Source organism: Globicephala melas, chromosome 2 (assembly GCF_963455315.2).
Source record: "Globicephala melas chromosome 2, mGloMel1.2, whole genome shotgun sequence".
Taxonomy (NCBI): Eukaryota; Metazoa; Chordata; class Mammalia; order Artiodactyla; family Delphinidae; genus Globicephala; species Globicephala melas.
Window position 1 is genome coordinate 89,483,085 of NC_083315.2, and position 26,940 is coordinate 89,510,024.

Sequence of the window (26,940 nt, forward strand, 5' to 3'; positions counted from 1 at the left end):
CCACGTACCGCAAAAAAAAAAAAAAAAAAAAAAAATACACAGACAGGCTTGGTTTTTACATAAGAAACATAATCAACTGGATGTGACTAAGATAAAGTGTTCAGGAGAGATAATATTTAATACGTTTCAGGAAAAAGATAATTGATACTTAGGTGTTCAGAAGAATTTAACCACAAATATGAAGATATATAAGCAAAAGTTACCATATGGGAAAAACAGAACTTTCTCAGCTGATGCTGAGATTAGTGTTAAAATTTTGTATTATGAATTTGAGTCATGAGAGAAAGTCCGGGGCCCACATATACACAAATGATCCAAACACTAAAAAATTTCATTTTCTTTAGATAATTCTACAACTGGTATGCACTTCCCAGAAGAAAGTACAGTTTTAATAAGATCATAGCTTCACAGGTATGTCATTTACAAGTCTCCAAAATGTAATAAACCCACCAGATTCTACATAGCATGATCATATGAATAAAGATAAGAAGCTGCCTCTTGAAATCACTAAATCTCAACACTATTTCAGCTTATTTAAAAGACAAGCCAAGCATGCTTGCTTGTTTCTGAGTCCCCTTTGCAGATCTGCTATTATAACTGACATAGACTACAGCGTATACCATGTGGGAGAGTGGGGAAGCACTGGCCTGGAAAATCAAGAGGGTTGTGTTCCAGTCCTGGTTTAGCTCCCAGTTAGTCACTCTAAGCAAGACAACTTCTCAAGGCCTTCATTTTCTCATTAAAAACAAACAGGCTGGACTCACTATTCTCTAAGGTCCTTTCCAGCGCTGTGATTCTATGGCGCCTTTTGGGTTCATTTCAGAAGACATAACACTTGTTTACATTAAATCACTTCTGATACATTTATTATCAGAAACTGTCCATACATGAAGTCTGAATTATTAAAATGTTTTACTTTTACTTTCTTACATATTTTTCAAGTCCGAAACAGTAATTCAAAACTCAACTATCGCGTTCTAATTTTTTAGTCAAAATAAGATGACCAGAATCATAAAACTTAGCATTCACAACATTAACCCTAGAAAAAATATGTATAATTAATAGAACATTAAAGCCAAAAGAATATCTGACAGAGCGAGAGAGAAATTAAGACTTCTTATGAAGTATGTTTCATTGACAATTACTCCATAACAACTGTGCACTCAGAATTTGTGGACATAACCTTACAAGCAGGGGAAAAGTCCAGCCCAAATGTCAAAACACAGAGCCAAATGAATCTGAATTTCCTAAAGAGACATTTTGAGGAAGAATGAATTCTTTCTTCTCCATTTCCCCATCCCTCTGTCCCAAAGAGGAGAATTTAAAATTATGTACTCTTTTGGCAATATTTTACAGAAAATAAATGCCGAGATAGAAGGACAATATTTAACTTAGTATTTCCTCTTCAATTCGTTTTTTATAGCAGACATGTTAATTTCATTTTGAACATGGTATGCCAAATAACCTGAACTTCCAGGAATGAAGTCATGTAGCTCCCCAAGAAATTTCTTCATGGCATCAATTGATATATAACCTACAGAATAAAATATATATATAGGAAATTCTATCATATTATCTGCTTTTCAATGTCTTTGATTTATTAGATAAGATTCCCAAAGAATGTTTTTAGAAAAGAAGTAAAAAGAAGAAATACCAGTGAGAAGATTCTCCATGAAACTTGATAATTATCAGGGAACACCTCCCTCCCCCCTTCACCACTATCCCCCCAGGCTTCTACCTCCTTTTAAAACACAGATTCTTGATTTGCCACTTTGACTACAGAGAGTGTGATGTACAGGTTAGGGATGGAACATAAAAGTACCTAGACCAAAATAACTGGGACATGTGTCTGGCTTAGAATGTAATCACTTAGAATTACCTATCCAACTAGCTACTCACAGCACAAACAGCTAGCTCATCTTCCCTAGTAGAGCAAGCGACACTTTCCTGCACTGCTAACACTGAGATAACAGTCTTTATTAAAAAATTAATAGGAAAATTGTTATCACTGCTTGGTCAACAAAGGTTACAGGTGTGAGGAATTCTGATGTCATTAATAATCTGAAATAGATATGAGAATCAAAAAGAAAACCTAGAATGGGGAGAGCTTAAGGACTCAATGACTTTAAGCAATATTTCCTTGATAGCAGCTGCTCATCTGAGTGATAATGTTTCATGTGTAATATATGTTTGTGGTTTATACTAAAGTTGAAACCTGGTTTAAAAGTAGATACTGTATGAAAAAAATTCTGGTAGAGCTCAGGGATGACTGAATTTAGACCACCACCATTATCACCAGGTTATCTATACAGTTTGATTGTTTATAATAATAGATAATAAATTCACAGTTAATAAATTAACTATGAAGCCAATCATATAAAATAGACTCCTATCTTTAAAGATATTTCAATCATAGCCATTTACTTCAGAAAATCTTTTAAAGCACAATTACTATACTCCATATTGTTCATGGTCTTTGCCTAACAGCTAGATTTCTATGTAAAATAAACTAGCACATAAAAATATTAATGTTTAATTAATTGCACATATACACTGTGTGAAGTTTCTAAAGATATATATGAGGATACAAAAATTTAAAATAATTACCATATTAATAAAAATATTCCTGTAAGTTAAAGAAGGATAGGACATTTATGCATAAAAATGGATTATTGTAGCAGTTTTGGAGTAGTTAGGACTTTAGGCTGAAGTTCACATACACCCAATTTAAACTAGCTTAAACAAAAGAGGAGTTTACTGGAAGGACATTGCCATATCAGTCAAACTATGAGGAAGGCAAACATATTGCTGGGAGTTGGAAATAACAAACATATTGCTGGGAGTCAGAAATAACTAGCACCAGCTCTCATGGCCATGTCACTAACCTCCAGTTTTTTCCTCTGCATGTTAGTTTCATTTTCCTCTCTTGACACAAGCTGGCTTTCCGTACATGGTAGAAAACATGCCCGCTGATAGCTCTTAAGTTTTATATCTTAGAGCTATGGTCACTTGAATAAGAATGACATGACTTGTTGCATTCCATGTCTAGAAATCCAGACAAAGAACTGTGATTGGCCCAGCTCAGATCAGGCATTCACTCCCAAACCAACTGTTGCGGGTAGGAGCAAGCTCATGTTTTAGAAAATGTAACCCAAATGAATTGGGAAGAAGAAAAGAGAGTTCTTAGGAAAGGCATTCTTGGTGGACAATTCCATATGAGTCTGTGGTAGCCAGCCCCCCCCAGATGGCCCTGAATGATCCCTATCTCCTGGTATTTACGAATTCGTGTAGTCTCCTCCTACTTTGTACTTGGGTTGGTCTATATGACCAGCAGCACTTGGCAGAAGTCATGATATGTCACTTCTGAGAATAGGATATAAAAAAGACATGGCTTCTGTCTGTCTTGGGCACACTCTTTCTCCCACTTGCATTTCACACTCTGAGGAAAGAAAGCTACCATGTTGTGAACAGCCCTATGGAAAAGTCCACTTGGTGAGGAGTCTAAGCCTTTTGCCAAAACCCAGCAAAAATCCAAGGCCTGCCAACAACCACATGCATGAGCTTTGAAATGGATTTTCCAGTCCCAGCTGTCCCTTGAAATAACTGCAGCCTGGCAAACAACGTGACTGCAACCTTATTAGAGATTATGAGACAGAAGAATCCAACTAAGATGCTCCAGGATTCCTGGCCCTCAGAAACTATGTAATAGTAAGTGTCCATTGTTTTAAACTGCTAAGTTTTGGAGCAATTTGTTACACAGCAATAGATAATTAATACAGTATCTACTATAAGTTCCCAAACTTTTAATTATCAGAATTTTTGTTTAAAAATTTTTGCCTGCAAGATATTTATCATTATTAGTAATTTTTTTCCTTTTATTAATCACACATGTAGCTGTTAATCAGAACTTTTTATCATGGGTAATAACCAGTGATATCAGACCTAGAGGATTTAATTCCAGTCAAAAACAAAAAACAGACCAAAAAAAAATCCGTTGATATTTTATGGGACATTGGTAATGCCTGTATATATTTTTGGTTGTCACAACTTAGGGGTAACGGGGGTGGGGAAAGGTTTCTGGATGGGATACTACTGGCATCTAGTGGGCACTGGCCAGGGTTGCCCTCTCCAACAAAGAATACCTGTCCTAAAATGCTGGCAGTTCCAGGACTGAGAAACCCTGTTCTACAGTATAGTCCAACTTGTACTTTCTAAAACCAAACATCTAATTAGTTTTATTTTAAGAGATTTAACATTCACTGAGTTGAACTCAACCCATTTTGAGGAAGAGACAGTCAAGGTATAGTCACAAAAATTGATACCACTGCCTAAATTAGAACTCTCATTCACAACATTTTCAATTAACACAAGATGATTTTCCCAACAAGAAGTTATTTCTTCCTGTACAAGCAGATGGGCATGACAAAAAAGGAAGGACTGTCACTTTACCTCAAAATTAAAGACAAATGAATTATCTTTTTTTTTTTTTGGCCATACCATGCAGGATCTTAGTTCTCCAACCAGGGATCAAACCCGTGCCCCCTGAAATGGAAGCATGGAGTCTTAAGGGGCATGGAGTCTTAACCACTGGACCACCAGAGAAGTCCCTGAATTATCTTTTAAAAAATGAAGCTTTCTTCCAAGAAAGTGTTATTTTAAAATTTAATTTAGAAATATAAAGAAGGAAGATAATTATTCAATTGCACAAATTAAAAAAATCAAAAATTTTACTTCTACTGATAAAATCAATACCAGCTTACCACAGGTTAAAATTATACTTTAAAGATTCTACTAATGATTATTTTTACAGTTCTTTTTTAGTTTGCTTTTATATAACACTGTCATGTCTTTTTGAACAGTCAGATGGCAATGAAACATAGAGCAACATTGTTACTTGTCCAAAACTAAGCATTTGTCTTTATTATGTGGCTGATTTTAATATTTATCATTGATCTTTATAATATGTTATCAAACACTTGGTAAGTCCAAATGAACAAAAGATATTTAGTACCTGGTGATGGAGTTGCCTGAAGCAAAATCAATACCAGTACTATACCACAACCATGGTTTAAGGTACCTACACTTTATCTGAATATGTAGGTGTAAGGATAAATCTAGGCAGCAATCAGCTACTCCCAGTCTTAGTACTTAAGTACAGTTGACTCACCAGTAAGGTTGGGGTTAAGGGTGCCAACCCACCCTGTAGTCGAAAATCCACTTATAATATATAGCTAGCCCTGGGGATTCAAGGTTCCTCTTATCTGTAGTTCTACATCCACAAACTCAACCAACTGAGGATTATGTAGAACTGTAGCATTTATTATTGAAAAACATCCTCTTATAAGTGGACCCTCATAGTTCAAACCCATGTTGTCCAAAGGTCAACTGTACTTCTACTTAGTTCATTGTCCTTTGGAGTCAACAATTGCTCCTAAGAGTTCCAAAACTGACTTTTCTACTATCACAGTTGGATAGAAGTTTTCTTTGATGTCTCCAACACTCAGCCCAAAACTACACATTAAACGTTCTTTTTGAAGTGCTTTTCTGAAAGCTATTTTACATCAAATGAACAGAAGAAAAAAAATAATAAAACAAATGTCTAGACAAATTGGTTAGAAGGAACAGTAATATGAGAGAAGACATTTAGGAATTTGTGAACTAGCTGCAAGAGGTAGTTTTGACACTGCTAAATAAAGAGAAAATGATAAATGTACAAATGATTTTATAATGAAATGTCAAAAAGCCTATACTGTTTAATTGCAGTGTCTTAAAAACAATTTTTTTAAAACCTCTATTTTTAAAATTATCAATGACCCTGCTGAATACTACCCAGATCAAATTATCCAAATATTATTTCCTTATCTCACCTCACGTAGCACTATCCAAATCCCAATGGTCACTTTTCAACTAGTTCCCTTGTTTGCACCCTCTCAATGTCAGCCTCAGTTAGCTGTCTTCTCTTTATGTCGGGCACTAGGAAACCCAAATATGGAGTCCATTGACACCTGGATGATCCATGAAAGGGCTTCTGGGCATAAGTGAGCCTCTTTAAATTACATGTAAATTTGTGTGTTATGTTTGTGTGTGTGTATGCTTAGGGAAAGGGACTTATGTTTCATCAGATTCTCAAAGGAAACTATAATTAGAATTGTCCATACAATTAATCTTCCAAATTGGGACACTTAAGAGTAAAGCAGAAACTAACACACCATTGTAAAGAAATTATACTCCGATAAAGATGTTAAAAAAATAAAAAAGAGTAAACGCTAATGCCAGGACAACACGCATAAATTGGGACTGTCTTATGTAAACAGGGGTGTGTTTTCACCTTACCCATAGACCAGGATTTTTTTTTAACATCTTTATTGGAGTATAATTGCTTTACAATGGCGTGTTAGTTTCTGCTTCATGACAAATTGAATCAGCTATACATATACATATATCCCCATATCTCCTCCCTCTTGCGTCTCCCTCCCACCTTCCCTATCCCACCTCTCTTGGTGGCCACAAAGCACGAAGCTGATCTCCCTATGCTATGTGGCTGCTTTCCAGTAGCTATCTATTTTACATTTAGTAGTGTATATATGTCCATGCCACTCTCTTACTTCGTCTCAGCTTACCCTTACCCCTCCCCGTGTCCTCAAGTCTATTCTCTACGTCTAGGGGCAGGACAGACCAGCATTTTAACACAGAAAATATGGAGCCTGTCTTTGGATTAGTTCTGCAGATTAATTTATTTAACGTGTGAATGATGTCTTCTATTAGCATGTATAATAGAGGGGGCTCTACTTTGTACAAAATATTCCCTTGTTTCTTCCCTACTTGGGTTGACTCTAAATTTTATTTTAAATTACCTGTTACCATGTTGTTCACTGGATAATTCTGAAGAGGGAAGTACATCTGCTTTTCTACAACTGGAGTCCTTATAAAATGCTTTTCTGTGCTATAAAATATAGAAACACATAGAAAGTCATGTTTATATTTTTTTGGACTTGTTTTACAAATGAGAAATGATTCCAGGCAATATATATAGCAATCTAATTGCTCTGTGATCAGACTTCAGTCTTACTGGGTGAAAACATTAACTACGAACTCCTTTGTGCTTCTAAGTAATACAAGGGCCCATACAGATATTTTTGGCTTTCTGGGCTGCTTCCTAAAACAAATATTTACTGAGTAAATACAGATGTGGGTCTTTTTCTCAATATTTTTGCAAGTATAATAATGCAATAATACTTTATAATTAGATAAAAAACAGATATACATATGTAATCTCAAATATGTTAAAAGAAAAGGCTCCATTTTAAATAATCACAGCATTTATTATTATTCAGTGTTCAAATAATTGGAACTCTATTAATTCGTATTTCCACACTTTAAAATAAATAAAAAATGATGTCTGGGAAAATCATGAGGTATACTAAGTGACTTCTGAGTTAAAAAGAAAAAAAGTTAAATTATTCTGAGTGTGGTTGTATAGTATATAATTAATTATATTCTAATTTTTAAAGAGCTAAGCAGTTTTCAACTAAAATATCCTATTTTCTAACTGCCAAATAACAATTTACTATATTTAGACTACATATAATCCATAGGTAATACAATTGTATGAAAATAAAAACCTTAATAAAAAATTGGAGTCATCCTTAAATTTATTTTCCTAAAAATTCTAAAATTACACTGAGTGATAACAAAGGTTTTACTTTCAATTTGTTTAAAAGTTAGAGTTCATCTAAACTCTTCTAAAAGAAACCATAGCTCAGTTAGGATGAGATCCTACAAATAAAGCAAAACAATATTCCCAGAAAACTCAGGGACTAAACAAGGATACCCATTATCATTGCTATTATTTGTCATGGCTCTAAAATTTCTGGCCAAGCAAAAAGAGATGAGGGAGGGGAGAGAAAGAAATGGAAGAGATATCTAGTGAAATGGAAGAGTTATATAGTGAAACGGAAGAAGAAATAGTTTCATTATTAACAAATGATATAAACGTGTACCCTGAAAAGCCAAGAGAATCAACTGAAATATTTTTAGAATCTTAAAGATTCCAAGTGGGTAAATATAAGACAAATACCCTCAAATAAATGACTTTTCTATGTCAGCAATAACTAATGAAGGAAGAAATGATCCAATCCACAATAGCAACAAAATTCATAAAAATCTAGGAATAACATAATAAGCAGTTTCTGATTCTATCTGTAGAAAAATCAGGAAACTTTACTAAGATATAGAAAAGAAAAATAAAGAAAAACAAAAAAGCATTGTCTTGGATAGGAATACTGAAAATTATAAAGACATCAATTCTTCTCAACCTTTAATATAATTCTCAATAAAATCCCGAAGGGATTTTAGTGTTTAAGAAAAAAATAACTCTAAAATTCACATGAACAATCACATGTTAGAAGATCTAATAGGAGGCAAGAACAAATTTACAATAGAATGAAAAAAAAAACCTAGGAATAATCTTAAAAGAAGTATAAGATTTATATGAAGGAAATATGAAAGTGTTTTTTAAGGGCCACAAAAGAAAACTTGAACAAGTAAGGAAAAAAATACCATTTTCTCAGATAGGAAGATTCAGCATCAAAGTCTCCCTAAATTAATCTATATTTTTTTGTAATGTCACTAAAAATAACAACAGAAGTTTTTGTTTTAATATGAACAAGCTGGTTCCAAAACTCAGATGGAAAAGTAAACCAGGAAGAATAGTTAACTAAGAAAATTTGGAAAAGAGTAAGGAGGAGGAACTAGCTCTAGATATTAAATCATATTATAAACAACTGAAACAGAATGGCACTGTTGCATGACAAATTAATGGACTCGAATATAAAGTCCAGAAAGAGACCCAGATACTTATGTGGATTTAACCTAGGATAAAGGTGGCATTTCAGTAGAGTGGGGAAAAAGATGAATTATTCAATCAATAGCCAAGAGTAGGTAACTATCTGAAAAAAAAAAGAAGGTAGATCGCCACCTCATATCTTACACCAAGATATATTCCAAACGTATCAAAGATTTGAATTTAAAAATAAAGAAATCACTAAGAAGAAACCATAGCAAAATAATAGTAATCTTAGAGAAGACTTTCCTAATTATGACATAAAACTCAAAAAGCCATTAAAGAAAATATTAATAAGAATGAATACATATAGTAAAAAATTTCTGAATGCAAAACCCAACATTTTTAAAGTCAAAAGACAAACATAAGCTAATAACTGTAATTTATTTCACAAAAAATTAATTCTCCTAAACGTAAAGGGTTCTTGCAAAAAAATAAAAGTCAATAGAAAAACGTGCAAAGGATATGAACAAACAGTTCACAGAATAGGAACTATAAATGGTTCTTAAACATATGAAAAGACATTCAACCTCACTCATAATGGCAATTCAGACAAAAAACTAGAGTAAGATACCACTTTATATCTATCAGATTAGGAAAGACCTAAACATATGTTAGCACACTGTGTTGGAGAAAGTATAGAAGAAAGAATGGTGACTAACCATCCCAGTTTACCCTAGATTGAGGGGTTTCTCAGGACATGGGCTTTTCAGTGCTAAAACCAGGACAGTCCCAAGCAAACCTGGATGGCTGGTTACCCTAGCCTGGAAAAGGTACTTAAATACACAAACAATAGGAATGTAAACTGGTTTAACCTCTATGGAGGGCAATTTGACAATGATTGTATCAAGGATACAAAATGTATATGCCTTTTGACCTAGCAATTCCCCTTCTAAGAATTACCCTAAAGACACTCGCACACATGCAAAATGACATTACATGATCAATCACTGAAGCACTGTTTTTAACAGCAACTTAGAAATTACCTGAAAGTCCAGTAAAATAGGAGACTAGTTAAATAAATTATGGTAAATCCATACAATAAAATAGTACACAGCACAAAAATGAAAAAGCTCTTTATGTAGTAATATGGAATGATCTCCAAGGTAAATTATTAAGAGAAAAAAGGCAAGGTGCTGAACAATGTTTATAGAATACTACTATTTGTGAAGTAGTATATGCATATATAAGAAACTGATAACATTGGGGTTGCCTCTGAGAGGGAAACTGGCTATCTAGGAGCCAGTATATTTCATAGTTTCCCCTTTTGTGTATCTTGGATTTTGAACCATATGAATATACTTCCTAAAAAATAATTAAAATTTGAAAGTAGAAAAATAATAAGTAGGCATGAAGAACTAAGGAAGAGATTTTTAAAAGGAGAGTATCACACTGGTCAGAATGGCCATCATCAAAAAATCTACAAACAATAAATGCTGGAGAGGGTGTGGAGAAAAGGGGACCCTCTTGCACTGTTGGTGGGAATGTAAATTGATACAGCCACTATGGAGAACAGTATGGAGGTTCCTTAAAAAACTAAAAATAGAACTACCATACGACCCAGCAATCCCACTCTGGGCATATACCCTGAGAAAACCATAATTCAAAAAGAGTCATGTACCACAATGTTCATTGCAGCTCTATTTACAATAGCCAGGACATGGAGGCAACCTAAGTGTCCATCAACAGATGAATGGATGAAGAAGATGTGGCACATATATACAATGGAACATTATTCAGCCATAAAAAGAAACGAAGTTATCTGTAGTGAGGTGGATGGACCTAGAGTCTGTCATACAGAGTGAAGTCAGAAAGAGAAAAACAAATACCATGTGCTAACACATATATATGGAATCTAAAAAAAAAAAAAAAGGTCATGAAGAACCTAGGGGCAAGATGGGAATAAAGACGCAGACCTACTAGAGGATGGACTTGAGGACATGGGGAGGGGGAAGGGTAAGCTGGGACAAAGTGAGAGAGTGGCATGGACATATATACACTACCAAATGTAAAACAGCTAGCTAGTGAGAAGCAGCCGCATAGCACAGGGAGATCAGCTTGGTGCTTTGTGACCACCTAGAGGGGTGGGATAGGGAGGGTGGGAGGGAGGGAGATGCAAGAGGGAAGAGATATGGGGATATATGTATATGTATAATTGATTTACTTTGTTATAAAGCAGAAACTAACACACCATTGTAAAGCAATTATACTCCAATAAAGATGTTAAAAAAAAATTCCCTGTGCTATACAGTAGGTCCTTGTTGACGATCTGTTTTATATAGAGTAGAGTGTGTATGTTAATCCCATGCTCCTAATTTATCCCTCCCCCCACCTTTCCCCTTTGGTAACCATAAGTTTGCTTTCTATGTCTGTGGGTCTGTTTATGTTTTGCATATAAGTTCATTTGTATCATTTTTTTAGATTCCACATATAAACAGTATCATTTGAAATAAATAAAAATAAGAGGAGAGTAATGAGTTTGGTACTTACTTGCCTTGTCAGGTATTAAAATACATAAAGTTATATAACTTAAAAGAATATTATGTTTATATCAAAATAGATCCATAGATTAATGGAATAAAACAAATAGTCTAAAAACAGATCTCCAGACATTAAACACAACATATGAGAATGGAAATCACATCAGTTGGAGATAGATTTATTCTTAAAAAACTGGTGGAAAATTCTTATTTGTAAGACAAAAATAAACTTCGATCTTCACCTATTACCATACATCAAAATAACTATCTGCAGAATTAAAAACCAATTTGATACCTGAATGGGAAAGGACTTTTCTGAACATAAAAGCGATAGAAGAAACAATAAAGGAAAAGTGATTAGTTTAACAATGTAAAAACTCAAAGCTTGTATCTCTAAAAAATATAAGCCAGAGAACAATCTGAGGAAATAATGTGACAAACTGGCAAAAGGATAATATAGCTAAAAATGTCAGACAAGTTGATAAGAAAAGCAATAAGACTCCCAATAGAAAATGGAGAAAGGATAAAAACAAGTCACAGAAAAGAAAATGTAAAATGCTAATAAATTCAAAAAGATTCAAACCTACTAGTAATCAAAGAAAAATGCAAATTAAAACAAGATGCTGGGCTTCCCTGGTGGCACAGTGGTTGAGAGTCCGCCTGCCGATGCAGGGGACACGGGTTCATGCCCTGGTCCGGGAAGATCCCACATGCCGCAGAGCGGCTGGGCCCGTGAGCCATGGTCGCTGAGCCTGCGCATCCGGAGCTTGTGCTCCACAACGGGAGAGGCCACAGCAGTGAGAGGCCCGCGTACTGCAAAAAAATCCCACAAAAAACAAGATGCTATTTTTCATCTATTAAATTAGCACAAGCCTTCTTATTAATACTCAATATACTGATGAGGATGTGGTGAGACCAACACTGGTGGCAGTTTTAAATTTGTACTTTTGAGGGAAGCAACTGACAATAGGCATCATGGCCTTTAAAAACACTTATACCTCATTAATACCGTAAATTCCACATCTGAGAATTTACATTAAGAAAATTATCAAGGGAATTCCCTGGTGGTCGAGTGGTTAGGACTCTGTGCTTTCACTGCCAAGGGCCCGGGTTCTATCCCTGGTTGGGGAATTAAGATCCCACAAGCTACATGCCACAGCCAAAAGAAAAAAAAAATCTAAAAAGTAGAGAAAGATTTATTTTTAAAAAGATGTTCATGAAGGTGCCACAAGAGCAACAAATTGTAATTTTTAAAAAAAAATTAAAGGAAGGTGGTTAAACAGACAATAAGATTAAATGCCATATACAGCCATTACAAATCATAATATTAAATAAGGTTTTTCAGAATGGGGAACTGCCCATAGAATATTAAATGGAAAATCAAGAGACAGACTATATCTGCAGTCTGACCTCAACTCTGCTTAATGTGTATGTCTATAAAAAGCTAGCAAGAAATGTACTAATGTTGATGGTGGTTATCTGAGTGGTGGGTTTGCTTATAATTTAAATTTTCTTTATTCTTTTCTTTTTTAGTAGTTTTTCTTTTTTTAGCATTTTCCATCTTGACAAATTACATGCTTTATATTTATAATAAAATAATTAAGAACAAGAAAAATAAGCAAAAATTCATGCCATTTTCAGAAGATCTGGGAACTTACTGGGAAAGGAAAACAGCATAGTGATTAAGAGTTTGGACTCTGGATCAGCTAGAGTCGGTATCAAATTATGTTGACTACTTAAATAATATTGGGTGAATTATTTAGCTCTCTGAACCTGTTTCCTCAATTGTGAAATGAGGCTAATGCTATTTAACTATCTTATAAGGTTGTGAGCATCAAATGAAATACTGTGAACTGCTTAGTTCACAAATGTCTTATATTTGGCAAGTGTTCAAAAACTAGCTCACCACTTAGTGTTCACTATCACTAGTAGGATGCCAAAAAAATAAACTTCGAGTAGGGACAAAGTGTATTTTATCTATGTTTGCACTGCACCCTCTGGTGGTTCTACAAAGAAAAAGGCTCTAACTAGACACCTACTTTGTCTATTTTTGTTGTTGTTATTGGAAAATACTGGACATATTTTCCCCAGATTTGTAAGCCCTCTTTGTATATTAAGGAAAATAGCCTTTGTCAAATACTTTTTCAAGTGTATATTTTTCTTTTGTCTTGGTTTATGGTATTTTTATTTCCATGTGCAAGTTTAAAATATTTTTGGTAGTCATATTATCAATCTTTTCCTTATGCTTCTGCATTTTGCAGGACAACCATTTCTTTTTTCTTTTTTTTTTTTAATTCTTTTTTTAAAAAATTTATTTGCTTGTGCCAGGTCTTAGTTGCGGCACTCGGGATCTTTAGTTGTGGCATGTGGGATATTTTAGTTGCAGCATTCAGGCTCTTAGTTGCAGCATGCAGGATCTAGTTCCCTGACCAGGGATCAAACATGGGCCCCATGCATTGGGAGTGGAGTCTTAACCCCTGGACCTCCAGGAAAGTCCCAGGACAACCATTTCTTGAAAAAAAAAAAAAAACCATATATATCTGATGTCTTTCCAAGTCAAGTGAATCACTGGGAGTTACTTTACTTTTTAATTTCTATTTCCCATTCTTCTCTTACAAGGTCACTTAGGATAACCATTTTCTTCTACTTCTATTTCATTTTTCTTCCTCTCCTTACCAGCTTCTTATCTCAGAAACCATAACAAGTTCAAAGGAGTGCTATACATAGAGATCCCAAAGACCTAGAATATGGATACTCAAACCCAAGCGGTGGATTATCTAGAAGTCATAGGACCATGAAGCAATAGTTTACTAAACTTAAAATAATTAAATATAAAACTTTATGTTAAATCAGATAATAACTTATTTCAAATTAAAGAAAAACAGGAGGTACAAAAGGTATAAAAAATTATGGGAAAAAACTTAAAATTAAAAAAACTATATAAATTAAACTCATTAATTCTTATATTGAAGAAAGATCATTTTTATTTCAGCAGCTAAATACCAGACTTTCATATAGTTAATGCTCCCTATGAACATATGAAAACCACTGAACTGGAAAATACAGAATTAGGACTAGATAATGAGTAAGTCTGAAACAAGGGGGCCTCTCAGAGATTGGACCTAACACGATGGCAAGTCCATGTCTGTTTGTCTTTTAAGATATAATTTTAATTTCTTAAACCAAAGTAGCCACTTTACGAACAATTTGGGAAGGAAAGGGGGAAATCACCCAGAACTCCCAATCCTAATAAAATTACTGCTAATATTTCTTTCTTTCTTATTATAATACATAGTTTAAAAATAATGTAACAGTGATCAAAATATACATAAAATTTTTGTTTATTTTCTGCAAGGATAGTCTAGCATAATAGTTAAATGCATGCATTCTGGAATTAGACTGACCCAGTTCAAATCCTGCTTCTTCCCATTTAGTAAAAGTTTGTATGACTTTGGGCAAATTACTTAATCTATATATACTTGATCTCTTTTTCTGTAAAATGGCAATGGTGACAATGATATCAATCTCATAAGACGACTGTGAAAATTAAATGAGATAAACACACAGTGTTCAAAGGTGTCTATACTTAATTGAATATCAGTGAAGTATACAAATTCAGTACCTTTTAGATAATTCTTTTTTGTGATCCGTTGCTAGTACACTGCTTTCCCTAAGGGACTTTATTTCATTTGGTGTTACTTCATCATGCTGAGAGCAAAAGAAATCACATTTAAAAAAATCAGCACACCAATGATGCAATCAATAATTTTTTTAAAAAAGTAAAGAAAAAAATTGGCAATATATATCAAGAGTCACAAAAATATTTATACACTCAGGTCCATCCCATCTAGTTTGGTGGGAAAAACTCACAAAATTTTGTACACACACACATACACACACAGAATTATATTATATATTTTTAGAGATACGTAAAGAAAGAAGACCAGGATTTTTAAAATATCAGCTGTGTTTGTATTAGATAGTAAAACTGACTGATTTTATTCTCTTTTTGATTTTTTGAAATTTTCCCTAATGTGGTCATATTACTTTTTAGTTTAAAAAAATAAGGAAACCAAAAAAAGTATTATTAATTTAAACTTTCTTAAAATCCTTGACTTGAAAACTCCTAGGCTTCCTGTGAGCTACAAATCAAAAATATGAAGTAAGCTGAACAAATTAAGTTTCCCCTTAAAAATTAAAGTGGAGTATTTAGCTATGAAGTTACAAAAGAACTAAATGTATATTAAGCTTTTCCAAAAGATTATGTGAAAGTGACTGACCTCAGATACTGGTACCTATCACATAATATGTTTACTTAATATGCCATTAGGAAATTTCTATATTTGGGTCACAAATCCACTCCAAACAATAATAATGTTCCCCAAATTACCTTCCAGGTTTACCCTTTATAAAAAATATTTATTTCTTTATTTGGCTGCATCAGGTCTTGGTTGCAGTGTGAAGGCTTGTCTGTAGCTTCTCTCTAGCTGTGGCACGTGGGCTCTAGAGCTTAGTTGCCCATGGCACGTGGGATCTTAGTTACCTGACCAGGGACTGAACCCACATACCCTGTATTGGAAGGCGGATTCTTAACCACTGGACCACCAGGGAAGTCCCCAGATTTACCCTTATTATTGCCATTGGATGAAGTACCTTCTACTTACATATTCCATGGTTACATTATTATAATTGGATAATACTCAACATCAATCAATATTTGAAAGAACAAAATCCTTTATCGTATAATCATACAATTTCTAGAGTCAACAGTCAGTACAGGCATGTGCTACTAATTTTTTAGTAGAAAGAAACATTAGATTGGATTGGAGCTGATAAAATCTGGTTCCACTTTGCTAACATCTGGTTATGTGAACTAAGTCAGGTCTTTACCTTCTTACCTCAGTTTTCTCATTTCTAAAACAGAATGATTAAATTAACGAACTTTAAGGGCCTTTCGGTATACTCAATAATTATTATCAAGTAATAACCATTCTACCACCACTCATGTCCCTGGAAACACTCTGACAAGTCAAGGATTAGATATTTGATCCTTAGTACAACATAGCCAATGATACTAAAAGAGCTATTATTTTCAGATGATGACGCTTTGGGAAGAAATAACAAGTTAATGAAAGGAATACAAAATGCATAAATTAATTGCTGGGCTTTAGACATAGAGATTTTCTCTCTTTTTATTTTGAAAAAATTCAAGCTTACTGAAAAGTTAAAGAATAATACAATAAGTACTATATACCTTTTGCCCAGATTCACAAAGTGTTAACATTTTTGCCACCCTGCATGCCCTCTCTCTCTCATTTTTTATTTTTGCTGGACCATTTGAAAATATTTGCAGATATTATGACATTTCACTCAATCTTTAGCATGCATTTTCTAAAAAAACAACAACATTATTTTATCATTTTAATACCACTATCATAATTAAGAAAATTAACATTAACTCAATATCACCTAATATATACATTGCATATTTAAATTTTTCCGACTGTCCTCAAAATTTCTTTTTTACATTTTTTTAAATTAAAAAATCCACAATCCATTCAAGGTTCATACATCACATTTGGTTCTTATGTCTCAATCTAGAACAGTCTGCCCTGTTTTTTTTTGTTTTTTTATGACATCGTTTTAAAGAGTCTAAGCCAGTTAGTTGCTTTGTGACATGTTCCATAATCTGGAATTATCTGAGTATTTACTCATGATTAGATTCACAATTTTGAACAAGAACACTACAAGATAATATTGTGTACTTTTCTTTTTTTGGCACCATGAGGTGGGCGAGATCTTATTTCCCTGACCAGGATTCGAACCGGGGCCATGGCAGTGAAAGTGCCGAGTCTTAACCACTGGATCCCCAGAGAATTCCCTATATTGTGTACTTTTTATTATATCACATCGAGCTGAACATAACAAGAGGTTGTTCCAATATTGGTGATGCTAAATTTTATCAGTTGGTTATGGTGGCGTCTGCCAGGTCCCTCCATTGTAAAGGTACAAGCATTGCTTGCCTTTGTAATTAATAAGTAATCATCAATGAAGTGATCATTTTAGATCATGATTTTAACACCCATTAATGACACTTGCCTAAACCAATTATTTTACTGGGGGTGGTACAGTGCGAATTTTCTATTCTATCATCCTTTCTTCGTTTATTACCTTTTATTCTGAAAGGAAATTTTCCCTTATCCCACCCTTTCCTTCCTTCCTTCCTTGCTTCCTTCCTTCTTCCTTTTCCACCTTTGTTCCTCCTTTCCTTCCTCTGTTCTTCCTTTTTTCTTTCTTTATGCTTTTGGAGTATCACTATGGAATCACGGATTTTTAAAAAAATTTAATGTATGGGCTTCCCTGGTGGTGCAGTGGTTAAGAATCCACCTGCCAATGCAGGGGACACGGGTTCGAGCCCTGGTCTGGGAATATCCCACATGCCGCGGAGCAACTAAGCCTATGTGCCACAACTACTGAGTCTGCACTCTAGAGCCCGGAAGCCACAACTACTGAGCCTGCGTGCCACAACTATTGAAGCCCGCGCGCCTAGAGCCCGTGCTCCGCAACAAGAGAAGCCACCGCAATGAGAAGCCCACCCACCACAACGAAGAGTAGCCCCCGCTCGCTGCAACTATAGAAAGCCCGTGAGCATCAACAAAGACCCAATGCAGCCAAAAATAAATAAATTTATATTTAAAAAAAATTAATGTATATAATCCATTATTCTTTTTGATGCTCAAATTATCCCAAATTTGGCTTTGCATAAAGATTCTGAAATAAGTCACAAGCACAGGCAAATTTGAGGCAGGATGGCAAAAGCTAAAAAACTTTCAGTATTGCACACATTTATTAAGGGGTATTATTCATAACATTTAACAAATGGTACGACACAGGAATTAATCAAATAGCATCTACACTGGCAGTAAAGAACTGGTAAATACTGTGTACCTATTACTCCCTTAATATTACTGAGATTTCCAAGTTTTTTCAAATTTTCAAGTTTTTACGTGAATAATTTTATTCATACAAAAAAATCTCAATTTTACTAAGGTACTAGTGTAAAAATAATGTCAAACTAGATATGTTCAATAAAAGCATGTCCTTTAAGTTCCTTACTCTGGGTCATTGGTGCTAACATATCACAAGTAAGCATTTTTAAGATTACATTGCTTTCAAAATTTTTTGAAACTGTAGATTCTAATCGAGCACCTTAATTTACTCTTACCTTTTCTATCAGAGAATGTTGGTCTTGTTCCCAAATAAAACTACCAATTTTTCTTCTTATTTCTGTAGTAAGAAAAACAAATCCAATACTGTTTTTTAAAAAGTAACTTTGTAGAATTTTCTGAATTTTGTTTAGGTTTCAAATTTCTAAGTCAGTATTATTCCACTTGCATCAAAAGTACCTAAGATACTTGTTTAAAATGCAGATTCTTATTGAGCCAGATCATTGAGGAGAAGCTGGGGAATTGCATTTCTAACAAACTCTCCAGATCACTCCAGTGCATTATGAGAATCATTGTTGTAAACTTTCTTGGCTGTAATACATATCTTCATCTGATGTCAGTGTCTTTAGGCCAAGCATTATAAAGAAGACAACTGTCTAGTCAAAATAAAAGGCATAGGGCTTCCCTGGTGGCGCAGTGGTTGAGAGTCTGCCTGCCGATGCAGGGGACACGGGTTCGTGCCCCGGTCCGGGAAGATCCCACATGCCGCGGAGTGGCTGGGCCCATTCCATGGCTGCTGAGCCTGCGCGTCTGGAGCCTGTGCTCCGCAACGGGAGAGGCCACAACAGTGAGAGGCCCGCGTACAGCAAAAAATAAATAAATAAATAAAAGGCATAAAATTCCTGAATCTGTAGAGTGCTTCAAGAATTTACTTTGTTAAAAAAGAGGTTGGATGAACAACATGTCTAGTGGGCGTGGTAGTACAGGAATTCTACAATGCTCAGCATGTCAAAGGACTATGAAATTATCTTAAATCAATGATCTCAAAAGTTTCCACAGTATACCACTCAAGGACAAAAAGTTAACATTCCTCTAGACCTAAGCTGTCCAATATAGCAGCCACTAGACTAGATACATATTGAGATGTGTGGCTAGTCCAAAACGAGACGTGCTGTAAGTTTAAAATAAACAATGGATTTCAAATCCAGTATCAAAAAAGAATGTAAAATTTATCAATAATTTTTATATTGATTATATATTGAAATGATAATATTTTAGATACATTAGGTTAAATAAAATATTTCTTAAAATTAACTTCATCTCTTATTAGTTTTAATGTGGGTATTAGAAAATTTTAAATTAGTGTGTGGCTTACACTTGTTTGCCTCTCACACTTCTACTAGACAATCCTGGTCTAGGTGAATAATAATGCATACTTTTCATTTTTAAAAAGGATCATGTTTTCATTTAAAACAATTTTTTTAAAAAAATTGAATGCATTTTAATGTAAGATGCTAAACACAAAGACTTAATAGGAGTGATAATTTAAAATTAGATCAGATAGTCATTCCACAATATAAGTTCCCTGAAGGTGGGTATTCTCTGATTTGCAGTTTTTGAGTAAATCAATTCTCCTATCCAGTCATTAATTTATTTGCATAACCACTTAGAACAATTTATTTTTATAAATTATAACTAGGTCTCACCAGGACATCAACTATAGAAGGAACCCAATCTTTGGGGTTTCCAAAGCTCTTCTATAGAAACATTTTTCAAGTTTTTTTGTTTTTTTTTAAATACTCTGCTCACTGGGAATTTTTACTACTTTCAGTCTGTCTTTCTAGGGATGGACAAATACACATCGAAAAACACATCAAGAATTGGACAATAATGCAAGACTTACAAAAATGGGATATTTAAAGTTAGTCCATAAAAGATAGGTAGGATTTGGACAGAACAGGATAAGAAAGGGGGTTCCAAGCAGGGAAAACTAAAAGGACCAATCTCAGAAGCAATTTATTCACTTGCCCTTTACTTGATAGGGTTGCTGAAATAATTAATGTGAAAGTACTTTCAATAATATAAAGAACAATATAAATATATGGGTTTATTATCACACTGAATCTTGAAATATCAGGAAAAACATCCAGAAAAATAATGGTGAGATTCAGAACTAGCAACGAACATTTATTATATACTCACAGGTCAGACTACTTAATATATTATCTCATTTTATCCTCAAAACAACTCGGGAGGTGACAAAATTAGTAAGTGTTGGATCCTAGCCAGTGAACACTGTGAGGACAAGATCTGTATCTTACTCACCACTGAATCCCCAGCACCTTGGTTGAAACGTGGCACACAATAAGAGCTCAATAAGAGCTCAGTGAACGTGTGAATGAATGATAAACAAAGCGAGGATGCACACCCAAGGCAATCTGATCCAAAGTATATGCTTTTCTATTTATATTAAATGATACAAAACACAAAAATCTCTGAGAACAAAGATCAGTAAAGTTGGGTGACATAGCTGGATTTGGCAGTCTAACAGAGATTAGATGAAAGATCTTTGCTAACCTTTTTGAAGGCATTCAGGAGGAAGAATAAAATGACCTAAAGCCACCGAGTTTTTTATTTCAGCATTAGCTACTGCAGAGAGATAGCAGGCGTGAAAAACTGTAGCATTATCTTCTATGTAATCAAGACTCTGATATATTCTAGGAGAAAGAAAGGAAATATTTGAAATTATGCAATGAACAAGAATGTATTCAACATTTCAAAACAGAATAAATGAACAGAAAGAGAATTATTGGTAGGTAATCAGGAGACTGGGGGTGGGGGAGTGAAGGGGTGAGAAGGGGATCAGCCAGGACGGTGATCAGACGTCTGTTTTGTAAACATAATCGGACCGCAATGTGAAGGCGGATCACAGGTGGACAGATTGGAGGCACAGCAACCTCTCAGATAGACTACTGTGATTTGGGGGTAAGAGGTAATTTACGCTGTATACTAAGATAGTGGCAGGAAGAACAAAGAACATTTACAGGGGCACAATCCATGGTGTTTGGTCATGGATTAATTAATGGATTAATGGGGATAGGGGTTATTATTCAAAAGAAACTACCAAGGTTTTAAGTTTAAGAACACAGCAGCTGGTACAGGTATGAGAGGCAGTCAGGAGATTTGGTTTAAACATGTTGAATATGAGGGTCCTTCAAGGCGCCACGGGGATGTGGGAGATTCAAATGGAAACACACCACTGGAACTCGGGAAAAGATCTGAGGACCAGGTAGGAAGCCATGCCATTGCGGCAGAAAAGAGAGGAGAAAGGTTAGCTATTCCCGCGCCTACTTCCTCCCCGCACATCTAGGATTGGACTGAAAACTTGCTCGTTTCCAGTATCTTCCTATTATCAATATTTATTAGTGGACTGCAACTTCTATCTCCAAATCCTGGCTCCTCATGACCCAAAAGGTACTGCCAGGTGGGCTTCAGGTACCTCAGCGTGTCTGGGTGTGAGGCATCGCAGCTGAACAAGAAATCGGCGGCCCTCGGGTCACTGATGGTCCCCCCTTCGGCCACTGTGGAGGCAAGAGCACAGGGTAAGTCCATCAAGTGTCCTGCGGCCAAGGTACCAGAGGGAGGAAGGGGTGCTCCCCTCCCCACCTCAGCCACCCGCTTCTGCCCAGCTTCCTACCCCAGAACTGCCTCAGGTTGCAGCTGACGCTGCGGCAGAACCAAGCCCGCTGCCCTTGAAACATGGCGCCGCCTCACACGCCTCACAAGCGAGGGGGGGAGGGGGGGCCAGGAGCCGAGATCACTGATTGGTCGGACGTCTGAAGCCAGCTCCATGATTGGTTCTCAGAGTAATGGGCGGGGAAAGCCTGAGGCGCAACGGAGAAGGTTCCCGTCGCTGCCAGCCTGTGCGGACCAGCTCGTCGTATTGTGAGGAGGACCCTCAGCTTCCCCGGACTCGGTGGAGGACGCAGGTCAGTCGTGCTTGTGAAATTTAAACCCTAAGTATTAACAAAGTTGTTGTGCTGTGTTATTATTTTGAAGCAAAACTCCTTTTATCACTTCATCTATAAATGTTTCAGCTGGAATCTCTAAAAGATGAAGACGTCTTAAAAAACAGTACCATTGGGGCTTCCCTGGTGGCGCAGTGGTTGAGAGTCCGTCTGCCAATGCAGGGGACACGGGTTCTGTGCCCCGGTCCGCGAAGATCCCACATGCCGCGGAGCGGCTGGGCCTGTGAGCCATGGCCGCTGAGCCTGTGTGTCCGGAGCCTGTGCTCCACAACGGGAGAGGCCACAACAGTGAGAGGCCCGCGTACCACAAAAAAAAAAAAAAAAAAAATCATTGGACTTCCCTGGCGGTCCAGTGGTTAACACTCCGCACTTCCACTGCAGGGGACAGGGCTTCTATCCCTGTTCCGGGAACTAAGATCCCACATGGTACATCCCACATGCCGAATGGTGCAGGAAAAAAAAAAAAAAAAAAAATTAAAAAATAGCAATTCTTCAATATAGTCATATATCACCAGTGTTCAAATTATGTTTTCTTTATAGTTTCCCCATCCCCCGCCTTACATAAGTTTTAATAAGCTATATTTTTCTGGTGTTGGGTCCACTTAATCTAAAATTTCAAAAATATTGATATAAAGTTGACCATAAAACCTTCTATAATATTTTGTAATGTCTGCAGGCTCTGTGGCAGTGGTTCCTTTTGCATTTCTGATATTAGTTACTGATGTTAGTGCCTTCTTTTCATTTCTTAGTCTCACCAGAAGTTTGTCATTTTTTTTTTTTTTTTTTTTTTTTTGCGTTATGCGGGCCTCTCACTGCTGTGGCCTCTCCCGCCGCGGAGCACAGGCTCCGGACGCGCAGGCTCAGCAGCCATGGCTCACGGGCCCAGCTGCTCCGCGGCACGTGGGATCTTCCCGGACCTGGGCACGAACCCGTGTCCCCTGCATCGGCAGGCGGACTCTCAACCACTGCACCACCGGGGAAGCCCGAAGTTTGTCATTTTTATTAGACTTTTCAAAGAACAAACTTACGACATTTTTTATATGACTCCCATATATTTCTTTTGTATATCCTTAATTTCTGCTCTTATAATTTCCTTCTACTTTTTTTTTGGCTTTAAATTGCTGTTCTTTTTCTAATTTCTTGAAAGAGATGACTGATTTTCATCCTTTGTTTTTCTAATATGTGCATATAAGACTTATCGATTCCCTTTAAACTGTGTGCCAGTTTTTCAGATGTCATTTTTCATTATCATTCAATTCAAAATATTTTCAGATTTCCAATAGGAGTTTTTTTGATCCATGGGTTATTTAAAATATTTTAAAATTTCCAAATACATGTGATTAGTTATTTTGTTATCGATGTCTGGTTTAAATGAATTAAGGTCAAAGAATATAGCTTGTGTGATTATAATCTTTTTAAATTTGTTGTAATTTTCCTTCTGACTGAAGTATATGGTCAGTGTTCTGTGTGTGTTTACAAAGAATGCCCTGCAGCTGTTGGATGTTCTCAGGTGTTGGGTACACTGTTCTAATATATGTTCATTGAGTCAAGTTTGTTAATCATATTGTCTGATTCTTCTATCAGTTACCGAGAGAGGCATGTTAAAAATCTCCTAAGTTGTTTGTAGATTTATTAATTTATTGTTAATTACTGCTTTATCTATACAGAAATTATGTTGTTAGGTGCATGCAAATTTATACTTGTTACTTTTAGTTGATTGAACAAGCATTGAAATATAAAACGCAGAACTTTAAAACATGTAGAATAAAACATAGGAGAATATCTCTCTGACCTCTGAGAAGGATTTTTTTGTAAATGAGACACAAGTATTAAGCCATAGGAGAAGATATTTGCAGTGCAAATAACCAACAAAGGATTGGTATCCAGAACATATAAGTAACCCTATGAATCAATAAGAGACAATCTGATGATGCAAAAATGGGCAAACATCTGTATAGGCATTTCACAGAAGAGGAAGCTTAAGTGGTTAATAAAATTATGAAAAGATGCTTCAACCACAGTGGTAATTAGGGAAATGCAAACTAAAACCAGGAGATACCATTATGTGTACCCACCTTACTGATAAAAACTGAATTGTCAAAGACATAGATTAATGGGAACTCCCACTGCTGGTGGCAGTGTAAATTGGCACAATAGAGTTGACCAACTGTTCAGCATTACTTACTTGAAGATGTGCATACCCTATGTACCAGTGCTTATCAGGTGTAAACCTAGAGAATTCTTGCTCCCATTTACCAGGTCACATATCCAATAATGTTAATGGCAACATTGTTGCTAATAGCAATAGCAACAGCAACAATTAAAAAAATGAAACAACTAGAACCAACTACTTACCTATTAACAGTAGTTTGGATGTTTAAATTGTTGAATTTTCATACACTGGAATACAACATAAGTTTGAATTTTAAAAAAGCTAAGGAAGGCGTACAACATGATTCCATTCATTTAAAGTTCAAAGAACAGACGTAATGATACTATACTTTCTAGGAATACAGACATATGTAGAATGGAAAAAACTAAACAATACATTTGTTGGAAAAACATACCTATGAATTATTTGCAAAAAAGAAAAATCCAGACACAAAATGTAGAATAGTGATTACCTCAGGGCTGGGAGAGATACATAGGGGCCTTCAAAGGTTTTGATACTGTTCTATTTCCAAAGCTAGATGGTGAATTAATGAGTGTTTGTTTCTTCGTATTATTCTCCAAACTGTACATATACATTGCATACATGCTTCTGAATGTATTTTACAAGGCATTTTCCTTTTGAGGTTCTCACCTCAGTGAATCCCAACACACTGACTGGGGCCTCTTTATACTCTACTTCATTTTTTGGTTACTATCAGCCTCATCTCCTGTGGCCTGAGAGAAAACAGTATATAAGATAGCCCCAGTCATGCTTCTTAGTGAATACTATTCAGAGTCTATTTCTAGCAGGGAAATCCCGTATTGGTGTTTCATAATTCATACTCATTAGAAGAATTCCTGCCTTTTTAAAAATGTTATTTTATTTATTTATTTATTTACGACTGCGTTAGGTCTTCGCTGCTGCGCGTGGGCTTTCTCTAGTTGCGGCGAGCGGGGTCTTGTGGTTCACGGGCTCTACAGCACAGGCTCAGTAGTTGTGGTGCACAGGCTCAGTTGCTCCGCGGCATGTGGGAACTTCCCGGACCAGGGATCGAACCCATGTCCCCTGCACTGGCAGGTGGATTCTTAACCACCACGCCACCAGGGAAGTCCCGAATTCCTGCCTTTAATTATAGTCTGAGTTCTAAGTAGAGGGATTGTTCAAATTACTCAGTATAGAATAACCAATTATAAAAATAACCAATTATCTGGGAAAACTGGGGGAAAAGTTGTGTCATCTGTGTTAAGACAAGTACTGGAGAGCTGAGATAGTATATCAGAAAAAGTATTAAGGTTGACTCCTACAGATAGTGGAAAATATGTATACACCTGTGGCCTGTTCTAATTCCCCTGGTGACCTGAATAAAACATTCATTTTTTCTTTCCCTTTTTTTAAACACAGCTTTATTGTGGTATAATTTACATCTCAAAAAGTTGCCCATTATAAGTTTACAGTTCATTTATTTCTAGTATATTTATATAGCTATGCAACCATCAATACAAAACATTCATTTTTAAGAAGTATATTTTCCAAATCTAGATTAGAATTTATATTCATTCCTACTCATCTTTCATTATGTCCAACTTAATCTGTCTTTTCCTTAGAATTTTCTCCTATTCTGGTGAATACTGACCTCCCCTTTCTTTGAACTCTGTAGCACTCGTCTGTCCCCAAGCACAGACTTTAGATATCAGTTATCTAGAATTCTGTCTATGGCTTAACTAGACCCTCTTCTTTCTCCCAAATTCTTTGTCACATTACTTGAAATTTTACAGTGCCTAAAATCCCACCATTAGAATTATTTACTTATTTATATGGACTGTATATTAGCTAGTAAGTAGTATTGTGTTGATGTTAAATTTTCTGAATTTGATAATTTAGTACTGTGATTATGTAAGAGACTACCTTGGTTCTTAGAAGATACTTGCCGATGTATTTAGGAATAAGAATTATAATGCCTGCAACTTAATCTAAAGTAGTTCAGCAAAAATAACATTAGTAATAATTATACTCACACACAAAATCATATGGGGTGGATGTGGGGGAGAGAGACTAAGAAAATGTAGCAAAATGTTAATAACTGGTAATGTAGGTGGAGAGTATATGGGAGTTATCATATAAATATGTAATTTTTTCCTCTACATTTGAATTTTTTTTAAAGATTAAAAAAGGAGAGAAATCATGTTCCTTTAGTTCAGTGGTTCCCTGCCCTAGCCACACATTAGTAAGCTTTTACAAACTACGAATGCCTAGGCCCCATCTGCTAGAGATTTTTATTTAATTGGTCTTAGGTGGGGTCCAGGCACCTGAATTTCTTTTATATCCCCCTAGATGAACCTTTTTTTTTTCTTTTTATGCTTCTTTTATATCCTTCGAAACATCTAGCAAGGCTCCAGGCACAAAATAGGTCCTTATTACATTCCAGTTAAAATGAATTCATTTCTTTTTAAAAAAGGTAATTTCTTAAATGTAGCCATAACATGTCATGGCT

The 26,940-nt window shown here is 35.6% G+C and overlaps 1 protein-coding gene across 1 annotated transcript; it reads right to left on the minus strand.

Moving 5' to 3' along the window:
* Nucleotides 1-1,391: 1,391 nt before the first annotated feature.
* Nucleotides 1,392-22,030, minus strand: TERB2 (telomere repeat binding bouquet formation protein 2). The gene is made up of 7 exons (XM_030842884.2): nucleotides 21,967-22,030; nucleotides 21,769-21,850; nucleotides 20,847-20,986; nucleotides 18,548-18,609; nucleotides 14,945-15,030; nucleotides 6,855-6,943; nucleotides 1,392-1,534 (listed from the first exon to the last, which is right to left on the minus strand). Exons 1-7 carry the CDS (start codon nucleotides 22,028-22,030, stop codon nucleotides 1,392-1,394), a joined length of 666 nt encoding a protein of 221 aa, XP_030698744.1.
* Between the last annotated feature and the right edge of the window lie 4,910 nt (nucleotides 22,031-26,940).